Source organism: Tenrec ecaudatus, chromosome 2, assembly GCF_050624435.1.
Source record: "Tenrec ecaudatus isolate mTenEca1 chromosome 2, mTenEca1.hap1, whole genome shotgun sequence".
Classification (NCBI taxonomy): Eukaryota; Metazoa; Chordata; class Mammalia; order Afrosoricida; family Tenrecidae; genus Tenrec; species Tenrec ecaudatus.
Genome location: NC_134531.1, coordinates 237,564,785 through 237,585,014, shown reverse-complemented (window position 1 = coordinate 237,585,014; position 20,230 = coordinate 237,564,785). Strand labels below are relative to the sequence as shown.

Genomic DNA, 20,230 nt, shown 5'->3' with positions numbered 1-20,230 from the left:
CTGATGTCTCCCCAGAACTGTGGGGCCTGCTATTTTCTCCTCCAGATTATTTATTCCACCTATCTTATCTAGATACTCATGCATAGATAATAATATGCACAAAAACAAGACAGAGCGAAACAAAGCAAAAAGAGAAAACAAAACAACAACCAAAAAAAAAACCTTACAAAAAAGAGAAAAACATATAAATCAGTGGTGCTCAACCTTCCTAATGCCACGGCCCTTTAATACGGTCCCTCATGTTATGGTGAACCCAACCATAAAATTATTTTTTTGATATTTCATAACTGTAATTTTGCTACTGTTATGAATTGGATGACCCCTCTAAAAGGGTCGTTTGACCCCCACAGGGGTTGTGACCCACAGACTGAGAACTGCTGGTATAAATAGTTCAAGGTCTGTTTGTTGACCTTTGGGAGTCTTTTCCTGTTAAATCCAAGGGGTTCCACGCCCTGGCCCAAAGTCTAGTTTGGTATTCCCTTGGAATTGCATTGTTCTGCTCTTCTTGCTGTTCAATGCATACCTGTAGTGTGTTGCCTGGGTGTGGTGGGGTCAGACCAGGCACAATTCCCACACTGTGTCTCCAGTGTTGTCCCCACAGTGCTATGGGTCAGTGAGGGAAGTAGTGTCTCAAGTAGGGCCAGCCCTAATGACCTCTGTGTGCTTTGGCTGATCTTAGCAGGAACATTGTCCTCAGGGTTTGGTGGACCTGGATGTGCTCCACTCTCTCTTCCTCCCCCTTCATTTTCTCCTTTGTGGTTGGATGAGACACATCCCACTCCCTGAGCTGTAGCTTCAGTGCTGTCCTCTGAAGTAAATTCTTCAGGGATAAGGTATGGTGGGGTGGGGGGTTACCCGTGTAGTTGTGATTGGGGCCAGCCCCTCAGACTTCTCTATTAATTCCCTGCTTCATGCCAGTATGTTGTATTCACATCTTGGACCACTGAGTTGAAGTCTGGACTTTCTTTCCCTGTGGAGATATAAACAACACCCTACTCTTGAGTAGGTTAGTTCCCTGTACCCCCACTACCTGTTAGCGAGCAAGACCCACACCCAGAGAACTCACTGAAACAGAGATGGAAACAGTAAAGCTTTATTCAAACAGATTCAAATCTGGACTCACACCCGCAACTGAGGCAGGCTCGGTCTGTAAGGCGAGAGCCCTGAAAAACAGCAAAACAGAGGGTATTATACTCCGTGTGGGGCGTCTTGCCTAGCAAGGGGAGGAGGAAGGCAAGTTCTTGTGTGAAACTGGTAAAGCATTCTCAGGAAAGTGAAACAAAACAGTATTTAAGTCTAACAAAACAAGTTCTACATTTAAGGTCAGTTTGTCCCCAGTGGTCTGCCAATCGATAACTGTAGTTAAGCTAGACTGCTTCTTGGAGTGTAAATATCCTGGGCTGGGCTACCCCTGCCCCAGGCTGCAATTTAAAATTTTTTCCATTTCTGACCAGGGGGTGACCTGCCTGTTACTGTTACAGGGCACCCATTCCTGACCGGGCAGTGGCCTGCCTGTTACTGTTACAGGGCACAGTGTCTCACTACCCATGTCTTTTTTGTTTTTATTCCCCCCCTTTTTAGTTGGCTTCCATATGTATCCTGGATTTGGCCTGGCCCCTGTCAAACTATCTGGACCTCACCCAAGGAATGTATATGCATCGTATTTTTTCCCCCTATACCCCTTCTGGGTTTTTAAACTTACCTAAGCAGACTCAAGTTGTACTTGTCTATTTGTTCTTGGCTCACTTCACATAACATAAAGTCCTCTAGTTCTTCGCATGCAGCAATGTGCTTCATGCATTCATCACTGCTTTTTAGCGATGCGTAGTACTCCGTTACATGAATGTGCAACAGTTTTTAATCCATTCATCTGTTGATGGATATTTGTGTTGTTTCCAACTCTTTGCAATTGTTAACTGTGCCATAATGAACATTGGAGCACAGATGTTTGGCCGTGGTTTTTTTCTTGCCTCTTCTGTGTATATGCCCAGTAGGGGGATTGCTGGGTCATATGGTAGTTCAATTTCCATCTGTTTTAGATAACTCCAAATTGATTTCCATAGTGGCTGTACATACATACAGCTCCACCAGCAGTGGACGAGAGTTCCTATCTCACCACAGACCCTCCAACCCTTGTTGCTTTCTGATTTTTTGAATTGGGCTATCTTTGAGGGTGTTAGGTGGTATCTCATAGTTGTTTTGATTTTCATTTCTCTTATAGCTAATGATTAGGAACATTTTCTCATAGGTTTATTGGCCATTCAGATTTGTACCTTATGAAACTTCTGTTCAGGTCCTTTACCCACCTCTTCAGTGGGCTATTAGTTTAGTTTTTTTTTTTCTTTTTGGAAGCTAGCAGAGTATTGTAGATTTTAGTAATAAGTCCTTTGTCTGATGTGTCATAGCTAAAGATGATTTCCCAGTCTTTGGGCTCCCTTATTACTCTCTTGGTGAATTCTTCCGATGTACATAGGTGTTTAATCTTTAGTATAACCCACTTTTAAATGTGCAATTCATCTGTATTTGTGGCCTTCCCTATTTCTGATAGCATCAGGTTTGTCCTAATTACCTCGTTGGTGTCCCTAATAGTTTGGGGTTTCTCTTCGAGGTCTGTGATCAACCTTGATTTTATTCTGAGCATGGAGTGCGATAAGGGTCTCGCTTCATTTCTCTGCTTGTAGATATCCATTTTTTTTCAATACCACTTGTTGAAGAGTGTATATGCTTCCCATTTGATATTTTTAGGGCCCTTGTCAAAGATCAGTTGTCTGTATGTTGCTGATTTCATTTCTGGGTTTTTAGTTTCTTTCCATTGGTCTGAATATCTGCCATTATACCAAGACCATGCTTTTTTTTTTTTTTTTTTACCACTGTGGCTGTATAATATGTACTAAAGTCAGGTAAAGGAAGCCCTCCCACTTAGTCCTTCTTCTTGAGGAATTCCCTGCTAATTCTGGGCTTCTTCCCGCTCTATATGAAGTTGGCAATCAGTTTTTCCAATTCTTTGAAGAAATATGATGGTAATTGCATCAGGATTGCATTAAACATATATTACCTTGGGCAGAACTGCTATTTTTACTATATTGAGTATTCCAGTCCATGAGCATGGCATATTCCTCCATTTGTTGAGGTAACTCTTGGTTCTTGTAATAGTGTTCTATAGTTTTCCTCATACAAATCTTGTTATTTTAGTCAGGTATATCCCTAGACATGTCAATTTATGATTGGCTATCATGAAATGTACTGCCCTTTTTATCCCTTCTTCTGTGGTCTCTTCTGATGTGTATAGCCATCTGGAAACTTCTGTTTGTTGATCTTATATCATGCCACTCTGCCATAATCCTCTATTGCTTCCAGTATTCTCCTTTTGGAGCTTTTGGGATATTCCAAATATAAAGTCATATCATCCATGAATAACATAAATTTCACATCCTCCTTCCCCAGCTAAATACATTCCATGTCTTTTCTTTGCCTTATGCTGTTAGCTGTAACCTCCAGTATGATTTTAAATAAGAGTGGGGACAAGGGCCATTCTTCTCTGGTTCTCTGTTTCAGTGGGATTGGTTCCATCTCTTCTCCACTGACTACCATGTTGGGTGTTGGTTTTTCATATATAGCTTGTGATATGTCGAGGAATTTTCCTTCCATTCCTATCTCCTTGAGTGTCTTAAACATGCTTCTATCAATACTATCATATCAATGTGGTGAATGATACTAATGATTTTTTGTAGGCTGAACCATCCCTGCATCCCTGGTATGAATCCCACTTGGTCATGGTGCTTTTTTTTTTAAATTTATAATTCTGTATTCTATTGGCTAGTATTTTGTTAAATATTTTTGCATTGATGTTCATTAGGGATATTGGTGGATAGTTCTTGATTCCTGTGGGATCATTGCCTGGTTTCAGTATCAGAATTATACTATCTTCATAGAAAGTGTTTGGGAGTTTGCCGCCTTTTTCATTGTTCTGGAAGTTTTGGGTAGAATTGGTGCTAATTCTTCCCTGAATGCTTGGGAGAATTCTCCTGTGAAACCACCTGGTCCAGGGAATTTTTAAATTGGTAATTCCTTGATAACCTTGTTATTTCTTTAATTGCTATGGGTCTGTTGAAATTCTTACTGTTTATGAGGGATAGTCTAGGGAGGGATTGTTTTACCAAGAATTTGTCCATCTCTTCCAAGTTGTTGAATTCATTGGCATGCAGTCCTTTATAGTACTATGTAATTATACGTTTGATGTCATTAGGGTCCCCTCTTTCACCTCTCATCCTTGCAATTGAAATTTGTTCTTTCCTTTCTTTGGTTAGGTTTGCCAGTAGTCTGTCAATTATGTTTATCCTTTCAAAGAACCAAGCAGCATTAATTTTTTCCCATAGTTTTCTTATTTCCCTCTCCTGAATTTCAGCCCTGATTTTTATTGTTTCTTTTCTTTTGCTATTAGTAGGATTGTCTTGTTGACTCAGCTTTGGGTGCTATAAATTGTGTGTCAGCATATCAATCATGTCTCTTTTCCTTTATCATGTGTGCATGTATTGCTATGAAACTTTCTCTGATAACTGCCTTTGCTGTGTCACATATGTTTGGTAGGTCGTGTTCTCATACTTGATGGTTTCTAGGAATTTCCTAATTTCATCTCTGATCTGAGTCAGTACATACTCCTTTTGTAATAAAGAGATATTCATCCTTCAATTGCTTGCCCTTGTTTTCTTCGTCTTGCATTTGTTGATTACCAGCCTTATGGCACAGTGGTCAGAGGAAGATATCAATGTGTTTAAATTCATGCAGATTTGACTTACACTCTGGCATGTGGCTGGCCTACTACAAATATGTGCCATGTTGGCTTGAGAAAATGTGAATTTTTTGCATTTAGGTGGAGTTCTCTTGAAATATATTTCAGTTCAAATCATTAAATTGTAGTGTTTAGATCTGTGCCTTTATGGTTGAGTTTCTTTCCCAGCGATATATCTTTCTCAGAGATTGGTGTCTTGAAATCACCTATTATAGTTTTTGAGTCTGTAATTCCTTTGGAAAAGTTTGATTGATATATTCAGCAGATTTCCTGTTCAGCGAGTATATGTTTAGAATGCTTCATTGTTCTTGGTCTAAGGTTCCCTTGCACTTTATATATGTCCCTCTTTATCTCTTTTCATGGTTTGCACTTTGAGACCAATTTTATCAGCGATTAGGATGCAACCCTGTTTTTTTTAATTGCTACTTGCTTGGTTTGTTTTTCTTCAGCCTTTGATTCTCAGCCAATTTTTGTCTGTAATCTTGAGATGTGTCTCCTGTAGGCAACAGATGGAGAGAGTGTGTTTTCTAAGCCAGTCTGTTAGTCTCTGTGTTATAAGGCCTGAGTTCTTTCCATTGATGTTCAACATTGTTACATCTATCTATGTACTGTGTGATGCCATTTTATGCCTCGTGTGTTGGGCGTTTTCCTACCTCCATTTCTTTTCCATGGGTTGTGCATGAGTGTGCATGGTTCAATCTTGCCTTCTTTTCATCTTTGACCCAACGTTATCCTTGGGGCTTTTTTCCCCTTTAATGGTCTCTGGGTAGAGTTGTTCTGTTTGGTAGTCTCTTATTTGTGTTTGTTGAGTTTTGTTCTTCTGCCCATACTGGGTTGGCAAAGATCTTTTGTAGTGCTGGGTTTCTTTTATCATGCTCTTTGAGTTTTTCCTAGTCCGGGAAGACTCTCACTTTTACATCAACCTTGATAGATAATTTTACTGGGTAGAGTATTCTTGAGTTTGCGTTATTTCCTTCCAAATTTAGGAATATGTTGCTCTACTCTCTCTTCTTCTTCATAGTGCCCACTGATGGTTCTGAGCATATTCTTATCTACTTGCCTTTATAGGACTGCCTGTTTTTTCCTAGCTGCTTTCATGGTTTTCTCCATTTCTTCAAAGTTGGATAGTTTAACAATTATATGTCTTTGTGAGTTTAACAATTATATGTCTTTGTGAGTTCTTGGGATTCAGTCTAATTGGTGTTCTTCAGCCATTTGGCGATTGCCTGGTTTTCATTCATTAAACTAGGGAAGTTTTTCTCTAAGAATTCCATCATTAGTTTTTCTGCTGATTTATTTGATATGTTATCCCCCGGTAATCCAATTATTCTGATGCTGTTCCTTCTCATAACTTCAGACATAACTCATAATACCAGACATAACATCAGACATAACTCAGATGAACTTGTTTATCTTTTCTCATGTTTATTCCTTTCTGCTTGGGAATCCTCGAAGTCACTGGTGTGGTCTCTGCCTCTTCCATTCGCTAGGCAAATTCTGTGATTTTGTTACTAGTTTCTGTTATTTCACCCTTTAGCTATTGTATTTCCCTTTGGTGTGTGTCCTTTATCTCCTCTATCATTTTTTTGGTCCTTTTCCTGTAATCCTTCCCTCATGTCCTGTATGACTCTAAGGAGCATTCTGAAGATTTCTTTCTGTGGGTGGTACACGTTGCCTTTTCTATGACTGCCATTAGATCCAGGTAATCCTCTGACATTGGATTTTGTTTCTCTTTCCTTGTTGAAGCTATAGAAGCAGTTTGCTGCATTTTTGAAGTTACAGATTCCGAGGCTCTCTCTTTGAGAGGGTGGTGTTGGTATTTCTTTAGGCTGCCTAACCCCAACTCCCTTGAGAGGTTGTATTTCAACTTTGTCCCACTGGGGTTTCCCTCTCCCCTTGGCCTATGCTTTGTGCTCCGGCCTCTCTCAGGCCTCCATAGGGGCTGTTTGCAGCTGTGCAGGCTATGGTCTGAAGGAAAGTGTTGACTGTTGTGTGGGGTTGCATAGTTCAAGGATGGAGATGGGGTAGGGTTGGGTGGCTCTTCCTGGCTAGGGCACTTCAGTCAGAAAGGTGGGTGGGTAGGGGGTCCCTGCTACTTCTGTTAGCATGCAGGTACACAGCTTGGAGCACTGAAGTCAGGTGGAATAAGAGGGAAAGGTAGAAAGGAAGAAGACAGAATTCAGTGTGAGAGCTGTAGTTGCACAAGTTTCTGCCAGATTTTGGTGGGAGCTTGGCAGGCCTGGAGCATCAGGGAGGGATGGGAACCTCCACGGGGAGTGAGGGTGTCCTAGCAGGTCCATGAGGAGCACTGCGGTGGGTCAGGTACCTCTCTGTGTGTGTTGGGGGGGGAGGGGTTGCTGGATGGTCTGTGTGGAGTGCCAAGGCTAGGCAGAAGCCTCTGCCACTTGTGATGCTGGTTGAGGCACGGTGGACACTTTGTCATTTCCTTATATCTGTGGCTTTGTCACTGTAATTAGTAAGTTTTTTAAATGTCTTTATAGGTACCTATTGATTTAAAAATATTGTAGTTAAAGCTAAATAAATAAAGGAAGTAAGAAAATACTAGCCTTAGGTTTACGTTGTAATTAGCTTACAGTCCTATGTCACTTTTACTATTTTGGATATGGCTTTGTTTGATTTTTAAAAAATAATTTTTGTATTGTAACTTAGTGAGGGGTTTACAGTTCAGATTTCAACACTGCATCAACTATTTAGACCACTCATTAACACCCATGAAATGTTTGATATGTAGGGGTGTGGACAGTCTTCATGATTTGCCTGTGTTCGAATATAGTATCGAAAAGTTTGGTATTGATCCATTATGATCCAGTATAGCCTTCACAAATACCAATGTTCTGTGAAATGGTAAAATTGAAAAGGAGAACACTAAAATTTATCAGTGAGTAGAAGAGTCCCCCACAGAAACACCAAGGTCAGAGTCTGAGTTCTATGGATTGTTTGCTTTTCTTTTTCTCTCACATATTATCAGATTGGAGAATCATTTGTGTTCTTGCTCTGTCATTAGATTATAAACTGACCAAGAACACAAACCTGCTTGGCTTACCAATGAGATTATAGAAACTGGCAAAGACTTTAAGTGATATAAATTTTCCATTTTTACTGAATAAATGTTTTCTAATTTAAAAATGTAACCAGTTTTATTTCTTATATTTTAATATATAAGTTGCATTTCTTTTTCTTGCCGAGCATCTTATTGACTGATCATTATGATTGATATTAGATAAGAGAATTGAGGGGAATCATCTTGCTTCTTCAAGTCTTAGATCTCAGAGACAAAAAATGATTTACTTTACAGTTTTGCTAATACAAACTATAATTTTGGGGAGATGATTTTTTATCAGTATACTGAAGATTCCTCTTATTTCTGATTGGTGAAAGTAATTTAATCTTCAGGTTTTAATGGCAATGTACTTAGTATTCTAGTTTGTTACAAGGGCTAGGCAGTATTATCTTAAAGACTTACTTGATTGAGAATTACTATGAATTTTATTTTTATTTTTAATCATAATTACATAGTACAATAATTATAGCCATGTATTTAACTTTGATATATATTTTGAAATCATAAAATATTTTAGAGAAATATAAGATTACAAGCTAAGGAGACTGATATTGACACATTATGTAAATTATTTTAAAGTGATATTAAGAAATTCCTTTTTATCATTTAAATTATATTATTAGTGAATATCTGATATTTGGGCAAGTAATCTTGTCTTTAATGATGAGAACAACATAAAGTCACAAAGAGAAGCTTGCAAATTCTTTAGCTTAATTATTATAATTTTCCTTAAATAAATAAAAGAGCAATGCATTTTGCAATGCACCATAGTTAGAATTTTTCATATCGTTAATTGTCTATAATATTATATAGTAAAAATAATCAATATTTTAATATTATGAAGGGTCTTCACAAAAATTCCTAATTGTGGAATCATCAAATTCTCAGCTGGTTTCTGAAAGGTTAATAGTCCATATTCAATTAGTAGTTTTATGGTAGGAAGATCTGGTAATCTGCTTCTGCTAAAATTGAAATGAATAAAATATTTTTAATAATTCTACTTTTCCCGTAAGTTGTACCCAGGAAACACAGTATAACAGGCTCTCATTAAGCAATATGTTGTATAATGTGCGAAAAATGCATTCTCATCATAGTTTAATGATTGTAATGCTACTTTTAATATCAGGTATGGACATGTTTTTGTTTTAATATTTTGCTTTTTGCTACTGATTCAAAAATTATTATATAATCTATTCCCACAATTTTTTTAATCTCAGTATTTTATTAGTATTATATTTATTTTCATATCTTTCATTTCATATTTATGGATTTGCTTAACTTAAAGTGATATTTAGTAGCTGTGAGAAATTTATGGAACACATAAAAATACAAATTAAATGTTGATACAAAAAAATTTTGAAAATAACAAATGCTGGTAGGGTACGGAGAGACTGGATCCCTTATATACTTCTGCTGGGCCTGTAACTGTGTACAACTGTGGAAAATGATATGTTGTCTCCTAAGCTATTAGAACCAGAAATACAATATGCTTCATCAATCCTGATACTTAATCTATATCTGATAGAGCTGTCTTATGAATGAATATTTGCACATCTCTATCCAATGAAGTTCTATTCACAATAGCAAAAAAATGTAAACAACCTCAATCCCATCATAAACCCCTCAGGATCAACAATAAGAGTAGAGATACCAGAAGGATTATGGGAGGGTGGGGGAGAAAGAGGGAATCCATCACAGGGATCAAAGTACACATCCCTCCCAGGGGGACGAACAAAGGAAAAGTGGGTGTGGGGCGATGGGGATGATGTAAGATATGGAAATAATAATTTTAACTTATCAAAGGTTCATGAGAGATGGTGGGTAGTGGGGGGCAGGGGGAAAATGGGTTCTAATAACAGGGTATCGAGAGGGAAGAGAATGCTTTGAAAATTATGTGATGATGGCTTATGTGCAAAGTGCTTGACACACTGGATGAGTGTATGCATTGTGATAAGAGATGTAAGAGCCTCCAATAATAGTTTTTTTTAAAAGACCTCTCCATACTACACAACGCTTCATGACAAAATTTCATTTATTTGTAATGAGAAATAAATATTTCACAATATATATAAAATGAAGCTTTTAAACACTTCATAACATAAAAGAACCTGAGGAATTTGTGCTGAATAAAATAAGCCAATCACCAAAGGGTAAAAATTGTATGGAACCACTATTAGAAATTGTAATAGGAAGACTTTCAAACTTAAGTAAGCATTCTTTATTAATAAAATTGGAGTGCCAAGGAGAAAACAAAAGTAAAAAGCAAATTCAGCAAATAAACAATGTAGAACACTGTCATCAAATTAATTCCAACTCACGGTTGCCCTACAGGAGGACAGAGTAGAATTATCCTTTTCCAGTTTTCAATGCTGTAAACATTTACTGCTTTTGGTGAATTTACACCGCTGACCTCCTGTGTGGAAGCTCAATTTGCATTCCACTCTGCCAAAAGTGCTTGTTGGTGTGGAAGGTTGTTGTTGTTATCGCCCATTGAGTTAATTCTGAATCCTAGCAACACAGCAGAGGACAGAAGGAAACACTGCCTGATTCTGTGTCCTTCTCACAGTTGTTATTGTGCTTGAGGCCAGGGGGCAACCACTGTGGCAATTCATGTCTTGAGGGCCTTCCACTTTTCCATTTCCCTCCCACTTTAGCAAACATGGTGTCCTTCTCCAGGGACAGTCCATCTGATAAATGAGGTTAATATATATGACAAGAAGTCTCACCATCCCTCTCTCTTAGGAGCATTCTAGCTGAACATCTTCCTAGATGTTTGTTATTTTGGCAGTCAAAAGTATTCTACTTTAAAATTATTTTATCTGATTCCATAGGAAATTCAGAACTACTGAAGTACTATTACTTTTAATTACTTTTAATATATCAGTGGTTAAGAAAATCACTGAGCAAACTTCCATTTTGATTAATGAAAATTCCTCAAGTTTTGGTGCTATTTATCCTCAGTGAAACCTTGGAATTACTCTGTAAAGCATTAACGAAGCATACAATATTAATATTTCTGCTAACTTATAATGTAAGTGAGATATTTAATTATCAGAATCAACATAGAATAGAATACACATATGAAGATTAAGTCAAGCTTAGGGATCATATTGCATTGATAGTCCACTTTATAGACAAGAAAATTAAAACAAGATAAAATAATCTTCTATTGTTAATACCAGTAATAAAACAAGAACCAGAAAAATGTCTTTTCTGCTTAGACTTGTTTCTACTACTCATAATTTTAAGCTACAGAGACCTGTGTGTCAAAAAATAACTTTCATCATAATTCTCTAATGGACTAAAAATCATAATTCTTATAACAAATATAGTAATAGTGTTCCTGAAGCCCCATTTAAAAATAATTAAAAACAAAACTCACGTTGATTATAATATTATTTCCCACTATTACAAGATACGAAAAGAAGAATACAGGAAGTCAAATGAAAGTTCATGTAAAATGCAGAGTTAATCTTTTGAAAGAAAGTGTCTAGTCCATTCCATTATAATATCAGTCATTATTATGTTATGTTACAGACAGCATGTCATGCTTCATAAATCTAAATTAATACAGTGAGTTGGTTTATTTATTTTATTTAATTATAAAGAAATATATTATTTTGCCTTCTCATAATCAATGAGGACAATTCATCAGCAATGTTTACCTGAATGCTATTGTAGAGATATTATTTTATCTTAATAATTCTAAATGTATGGTTATTTTGTTTAGGACATGTAATTATAAATATGTTAATACAATTAACTTTAAAATAATATTTTACAAAGTTCTACTTAAAATCTTGACACTTCATTAAATACAAATATATGCATGACTTTTTTAACATAGTATGGATATTATTGATTTGTTAATTGCAAACAGTGGATTTAAGAAACACTCTCAGCATTTTCAAAATGTGCATGAAATATAGTTTTGCAATGTAATTAGTTAGAAATTGAGAAAGTGTAATTCAAAAATTGAATTGTTCATAAACATCTATTTTCATACTCTCTGGCTTAAGCAGTTTCTCTTCATAAAATTTTCTATAGCTGCTTGAAGAAATTAAGTACAGTTAATCCTAAAGAACATTGTGTTTTGACCCTTAACTTGAAAGCCATGTCTTGAAATAGTGAATGAATGCTCATAGAGTTACACATACTAGTGAAAATCTAAGTAGGAAGTGTATTTATGCCCAAATATATTTCTGTATTGATATAAGCCAAAGCAGTACTGTCCAAATTATTGTGAGAAGAAGTTCGTGAAAGTGTATAGCTCGATAGTTAGATAGTAGACAGATAGATAATAGATGGAGGACTGGATGATGAATGGAGAGATAAGTAAAGAAATCAAGGTAGGTTTTATATATGTGTGTGTAGATCGATAGATAGAGATGGGTGCGTGGTGAATGGGTAGAAAGGCAGTTACATAAATAGATGATAGTTCAGGAAGCTTCAAAATCATGGTGGAAAAATTCTGCTGTCTTTCAGTTTCATTTATCAACAAACTTTTGGATGTCCATTCATATTCATAAAATATTTGGTTCAATGTTTATGTAGGTTCACTTTATTCAAAACTAAATCTGTTACATTGATATAATGCAGAAGCTAAGAACAATATTTAAAACTCAGCATAAAACAATCTTAGAGGGAATATTCCAGTAGTGATAAGGAAGATACATTTCATGTCTATTTGCTCTATGATTCTCTGTTCTTCAGTGCCACCAGCAATCACAATGCCACAGAATTCCTTCAATGCCACGGCAGAGAGAGGAGAGGAGATGACACTGTCCTGCAGGGCCTCTGGCTCCCCTGAACCCACCATCAGTTGGTATAGGTAAGTTATCCACCATGGGGTTTTCAAAATCATTTTATTGGGAGCTTGTACAGATGTGATAGCAGCCCCTAATCCAATTAGATAAATACAATTGTATAATTACTGCAACCATCATTTTCAAAACATTTTCTTTCTTCTTGAACTCTTTGATGTCAATTCCCCTTTATCCCCTGCCTCTCTAACCCTAACCCCAGGAACGCTAATTATAATACATAGTTACTTTTTAAGATGATATCCTACACCATCCACTGTATCTGTTTCCCTACAATTCTGCTTTTCTTTCCCTTCGAGTGGGAGGTTGTACAGTCATGTTTGCTATTGATTCCCCGTTCTCCACACTCTCTTCTTGTACCCTCGGGGGATCATTTGGTTTACTTCACAAGATTCAGGGAATCATACACTGGGATCTTATAATTTTTGCACAAAACAACACATTAATCTTGAATTTCAGTAAAAAAAGATTTTTTTTACTTCAAGTGAAACAAATTTGATTAAGTTCCTAAAAAAGTTCATTAGATGATTTCACCATAACTGTCTTAGTTAAAGGAAACCTTCATAGTTCTAATTATTCCATCCACTAGGGCATCTTTCAGGCCTAGAAAAAGTCCAGATCCCTGTGATTGATTAAGTCATTTTACTAGTATTACTACAAGGAATCGGGAAGAATGGGCTTTAGAATTGATGGCAACACTACCTTCTGTACAATGGCACAGATTACTAACCATATAGGCATAACTCAGATTTGTTGCAGGCTCAGGTTCAGATCATTGCAATAAAGTGAATATCACAAAGAAGAAATGCACACAAATGTTTTGGTTTCCTAGGATATATATAAGTCGTGTTTATATTATACTGTATTCTATTAACTATGTAATAGACTTAATGAAAAGTTTGAGTTACTATGAGAATTGCAAAAATGTGACACATAGAAAAGTAGTGAGCAGAAACAGTAAAAATGACATTGATAGATATGTTTTACACAGAATTGTCACAGACTTTCACTTTGGAGAACCACATTGCACATTATCTGTTGAGCATTATAAGGAAAAGCACAATAAAATGAGATATGCTAATAGTATATACGCAAAGAGCCCTGGTGACTCCATTACTTTTGTGCTGCTAACCTGCAAGGTCATCAGTTCAAACACACCATTTGATCACCAGGAGAAAAATGAGGTCATTCATTCCATAAAGATTTGCAAAGACTCAAAAACTCTATGTAGGACCTCTATGAATAAACATTAAATCAATAGCAGTGAGTGCTGGGGTAGTATAAAATAAGTAATTAGATACATAGATATTAATTTAATGTACTTTTAAAAACCATCGTATGAAATGAATAAAGTGTTAAAAATTTGTTGGTATCATTTTAGGTATGTTTTAGAATTTTAAATACTTTATTCAACTTCAATTAAAGTTAAGCTGCTATAAAAATATCCCTTGTAGTATGCAAATGCACTAATTGCTCAAGAATGCCTAATTTTGTAAATGTTTACTGCTTATTAATGCACTTTTCTACACAAGTTTTGATAAATATGTATTAAAATCACCTTTAATATTGAAAGCCATACAATGGAAGAGTAATCAAAATAAAAAATAGTAAAATATGTCAAGTGGGAAAACTATTCACAATACAGATTTAACTAGACATTATTGTTAATAGTTTTAGGAAAAAATTGAAACTCAAAACTCATGTCGACATTAATATCTGATATTTTTAAGTTATCTTCAAGTTACAAATTTTTTTATCCATGTAATATAACAGAAAGCAACAAAAAGGAAATTTTCCAGACAAGTTTTTAAAAATTTTCTTATCAAATTTACTTGTGGAACCTTCTTACTGTTTTGTAAGAAATTTACCCATCAAGCATTAAGATATTCTCCCAGATAGTGTATCTCTTAGATATTTCTAGTTTACTGGTTTAGATCCTCATCAATCAATATATTCTTGTCAGTCAGTTTTAGATGTAGTTGAACCATGGAAAAGCACTTGGCTCATTCATTAAAAGTAAGAATTTTCTAGGATCTTACTTTAACAATTTTATCTTGACAAAGAAACTACCTTGCAGCTCAATTTTTAACACAAATTTTATTATATCAAAATATTCTTTGTATATAAGTTGAAATACAGTAACTATAATTATAGTGTAGACATGAAGGAAGAAGTTTCAGAGACCTGCATAATGACAATTTTGAATACTTTTTCATCCCATATCTACATATGACATTAGTTACATCAGTTGCATGGGGTTAATGATTATTTACTAAAATTTAACTTATACTAGTTTCTGGGTATAAAATACATATTGGAGAATCAGAGTATATTGTAGTGACATTTATCAAGATAAAACTAATACTACATGGAAGTTTTAGTTTTAATATATACATTTGTGCACAATGTATCTGTTATGTGTCATCTTTCATTACTTCCTTGTGATGCTGGAAACTATGTCACCACTATTTCCAGTACCAGCAGCATCCCTCACAGTAAACAGTTTCTAGTAGAACTTCCTGACTGAGATCAGGCTACATAGAGGACAGAGGTCATCCAGTTTGGAGGGATTAGCCACTGATACTTTATGAATAGCAGCAGGATATTGTCATACACGGGGCCAGATGATGAGCCCCTTGGGATTGAAGGCATTCAAAACATAACTGAGGAAGACCAGCATTCTCCAAGTACAATCAGTGATAATGGAGTTGGTGGAATAAATCCTTGCTGATGTAGCAGAACTCAAAAGTAGGATTAGCTTTTCATAATTGAAATGTGAAATGTACAAAGTATGAATTTAGGAAAAAATTTTCTTGTTTGAGGTGCCATCTAATCAGCTCCTAACCATAGCAACCCAGTGCGTGACAGAATGAAACACTGCACCACTCTGCACCACCCTCAATATTGTTCCTGTGCCTGAGTTCATTGTTGCAGTCTCAGTGTCAATCCATCTCTTATGAACTTCCTCTCCTTCTCCACCCTCTGCCTTACCTAATATGATGTCCTTCGACAAGCACTGATCTCTCAAGACCACATGTCCAAATTATGTAAGACAGTCTCACCATCCTTGCCTCTAAGGAGCACTCTACACATATTTCTTCCAAGACAAATCAGTCTGTCCTTTCAGCAATTCATGGTACTTTCAATATTATTTTCCGTACCACAATTCAAATGTATCAACTCTTTTTCCATCTTCTTCTTTCAAATGTCCACCCTTCACATGTACATGAAGCAATGGAAAATACCATGGCTGGGGTCAGGTGCACCTTAGTCCTCAAAGTAATACCCTTGCTTTTCAGTACTCTAAAGTAGGCTTGTACAGAGTAGACTTACCTAATGCAACATATCTTTAGACTTCTTGACTGCTGCTTCCATAAGCATCGATTCTGTATCCAAGCAAGACAAAATCCTTGTCAACTTCAACCTTTTTCTCCATTTTTCATGAGGTTACCCATCGGTCCAGTTGTGAGGATTGCTGGTCTTCTTTGTATTGAGTTGTGCTCCATAACAAAGGCTGCAATCCCTGATCTTGATCAGCAAGGGCTTCAAGCCCTCCTTACTTTCAGCAAGCTGGGTTGTTACATTTGCATTTCACAGCCTGTTATAGGCTTCTCATAATTCTGATGCAACATTCTTCTTCATATATCCAGCTTCTCTGATTATTTGTTCATCATATAAATTGCATAGGGATTGTGAGAGGTTAGGTATAACCTGTGTGTATAACCATTATGAACAGTACGACCCTGTCATAAACCTTTTCAGATATTAAATAATGCAATATTTCCTTGTCTATTCTCACAACTGAATTTTGACCCATGTACAAGTTCCACATGAGCCCAAAAAGTATTATAACTTTCCAATTCTTCTTAAGGTTGTTCAGAGTTTCTTTGGATCTACTATGCCTCAATGAGTTCAACTAGCCTTGGTCATTTTGAATCAGTGTGCTAGGAATGACAAATTAATGAAGAATGGTCAAAAAATCTGTCTTGAAATACAGTGCTAGGATAGCATATCTTCATATGTAAAAGGAAATAAGTGACTGTAATTATTAGTCACATTTGCACACCAATCGTTAAATCTAAAGATAAAGAAATTGAATAATTCTACCAGTCTTCTATTTATTAGTCCTTTAATATTGGACAGTGTTTACATACTATGCATCAGGCTGCCAGTGGCCGCAGCCCTTCTAGGACATGTTATCATGCTCAGATGCACAGTCCGTGCTCATGAGAGCAGCAGCCAAGAGATCAAAAGACAGATTGCATTGGGGAAGCTTGCTGTACAAGTTCTCTTTAGATTGGTGAAAAACAATAGAGAGGCATGGACATGTTGTCAGGAGAGACTAGTCCCTGAAAAAGGACATCTGCTTGGTAAAATAAAGGGGCAGCACAAAAGAGGAGGGCCCTTACAAGATGAGTTGACACATTGGCTGTAACAATGGGCTCAAGCCTAAGAGAAATTGTGTGAGGGGCCACAGGACAAGGCAGTGTTTTATTCTGTTGTACAGTGGGTCACTATGGATCGGAACTGCCTTACTGGCACCTAACAACCAGCAAGCTAACACCAAATTCTTTAGTCTGAAATTGATAAAAAAAAATTTCTATAGATGCATTGATGTTCATTGACAGTTGGTATGTAAAAGTTGGAAACCAAGAGAATGGCACTAAATATTTTAGAATGTTGAATTTGATAGAAAACTGTATAATGTGTCATTTTTTGATATTTGAAGTCACCATAAGCCAGAGCCAATTTCAAAGCAACTAACAAATATTAACAAAGCTGAATTATTTATTCAAGTTATTATTGAATTTAAGTTATCATATTTAGCATTATCAATTCCAATCAATTGGATTTTCACACAAACATATAACATTCTTTTGTTGATAATACTTATGTATAATAAGTTTAATTTGTATTTATATTGTATTTTAAGTTTTTTAGGGTATTTTCAGAGACACTCTCTTTTTTTCATTTTTAGATCATTTTATTGGGGGCTCTTACAGCTTTTTTTGTTTTCATTTATTTTTTTCACATTTTTTAGGGGCTCATATCAATCTCATCACAATCCATACATATACATACATCAATTGTATAAAGCACAACCGTACATTCTTTGCCCTAATCATTTTCAAAGCACTTGCTCTCCACTTAAGCCCTTTGCATCAGGTCCTCTTTTTTTCCCCTCCCTCCCCACAGAGACACTCTCTTAAAGATGGCCTCAGAACCTAATAAATATATGTGATATAGTGCATATTGACTCATCAATATTTACAACGTACTAGCATTAAATTTTGCAGAGGGTATATAGTTTTGTTAACAATACAAAATGAAACCAACGGACTGTTTTTGTCCTGCAGGGAACTGCATATCCCTCAGCCCTGGATCAAAAGCCATATACAACCTTCATGTATTTACTCTCGGTTTTCTGTCATATAAATTGTGCCTAGTGGTCTTCCTGCCCTTGTTCACCCTGCGGTCATTAGTTACTTGACCTTTGCTAGGATTGATGCTCAATTGCTAGCAGCAACCGCTATGCTCATTGGTCAACACACACCTGGTGGCACTTCGGCCAGGAGCCCGGTATGCCTCATTAGCATGCGAACCGGTTTGAGCACAATCGCCTGCCATTTATTCCTTATTTGGTAGGTGCGTGACTATTGGCTACCCCAGGTATACCTAATTTCCATGCGACGTAATTGTGCCCGCCCTTCGCTGGCTATTTAAGCCTCTGCTGTCAGCTCAATAAACGAGACTTGATCAGACTCCTGTCTTGTCTCCATTCTCCGTGTCTCTTGCCCATCTTCATTCCCAGTCCCTCTTTCAGGTCCCCACACTGCTGATGACCCGCGGGACGGGTCATTGTCCAAGGTTAGTGTTAGATTACTATGTAGCTCCTTTTGGTTTCTCTCTAGTCAAACTAAATTTCATATATAATAATAATAATATCTGTGTTAAGGTTTCCCTGAGCTAATAAAAATAGATTTTTGATGATTGAAATATAATCTTGGTTACAAATCACAGTAGACATGAAGTGATTCATACCTGTAAACCAGTAAGTTGAGTATTATCATCTCAGTCATGAAGTCAGATATATGAAGATCAACCTTTTTTCCTTCCTTAGGAATGGAAAGCTTCTTGAAGAAAATGAAAAATATCTATTGAAAGGAAGTAATACAGAACTTACGGTCAAAAAAATAATGGACAGTGACGGAGGCCCTTATGTCTGCAGGGCCACAAATAAGGCAGGAGAGGATGAAAAGCAGGCATTCCTCCAGGTTTTTGGTAAGTATTACAGCAGAGTGGTTAAAAATATGAAGTCTACAGGGATACCCGAGTCAACTGTTACTCTACCCATTTTACAAACTGTTTTGACATTTCATTATTAAACCTCAGATTTTTCTATTTAAATACATACTTAAAATATAATTTACCTGATAGACTTATTTTGAAAATTACATGAAGCTAAACATGTAAAGTTAAAAAAATATTTTGTGATACATAATGCAGGCTGGAAGAAATTTCTTTTAAAATATACACAGTCGATTGTTATATTTTTATTCTATATATGGAGGTTGGTACTCTCATATTTAAATTTTGAATGTTGGGATAAATTTTCCTTTCAAATAACCTAGGCATACACTTATAATTAGGAAATCCTGACCAGTGACTCTAATTGAAGCACATTTTTTTTCATTTATTGAAAGGAAATGCAATATAAATATCTTCTATCTTTACCAAGAACCATAATTTTCTTCTCTGAGAAAATTACAGGAAGTAGAGAACCAGAAAATATATAATTATCAATTTAGCTTCCATTGTGTTTGCAGCAAATCACTTGTGCTTTATAATATTGTTCTCTTTGGCAAGTATAGCACAATATACACTTACTAAAAACATTTACTATCTTTCCTCCATTTACTTATTACCAAAATATATTTTCCTTTTTTCCTTTATCTTATCATTCCATAGTTCAACCAGATCCAGTAGTATTGTACAATTGCCACCACAATCATTTTCAGAACATTTTTCTCCTTCCAGGACTCGTTGACATCATTTCCCTTTTAAACACCCCTTCCACCCAATCCAACCACCACGGTACCCACATCCCACCAAAACCCTTATTCTACCTGCTTTCCATATGGGTTCATCTATCTTGTACCAGAAAACAGAAAAACATAAAGCACAAATTCAAGAGGGTGTACCCCAATGTCATAGTGCATCTAAGATAAGCCTTCATAAGTAAAACCAAAACAAAACAAAATACAGAAAACATTGAAAACCGGATCAGATCCAATGTGCATCAAACGGAGAGTGGGGGTGGGGTAATCAACTAACAAGGGGTGAACCGTTTGAGTGAGCCAGGTTTCTCACTTTGTAAAAAGTGTGAGGAAATGGTTTCATGACAAAGGAGAGGGAAAGCAATATGAGGGCTGTGGAGAACCATTGTTGATGGTTCACAGTGCAGAGGTCCCACTTATGCGGACCATAAGATGAATGGCAACACCGGCATGGACTCTCACTCTGGTGATAGATTCA

The 20,230-nt window shown here is 36.3% G+C and overlaps 1 protein-coding gene across 2 annotated transcripts in view; it reads left to right on the top strand.

The window, feature by feature from the left end:
* Nucleotides 1–20,230, top strand: part of NCAM2 (neural cell adhesion molecule 2) — a 595,057-nt gene that overhangs the window by 369,471 nt on the left and 205,356 nt on the right. For both annotated transcript variants that reach the window (XM_075542416.1, XM_075542417.1), the window contains exons 6-7: nucleotides 12,585–12,702; nucleotides 18,816–18,976. In XM_075542416.1, coding sequence (XP_075398531.1) covers nucleotides 12,585–12,702; nucleotides 18,816–18,976 — 279 coding nt within the window. The remainder of the gene's footprint in view (nucleotides 1–12,584; nucleotides 12,703–18,815; nucleotides 18,977–20,230) is intronic.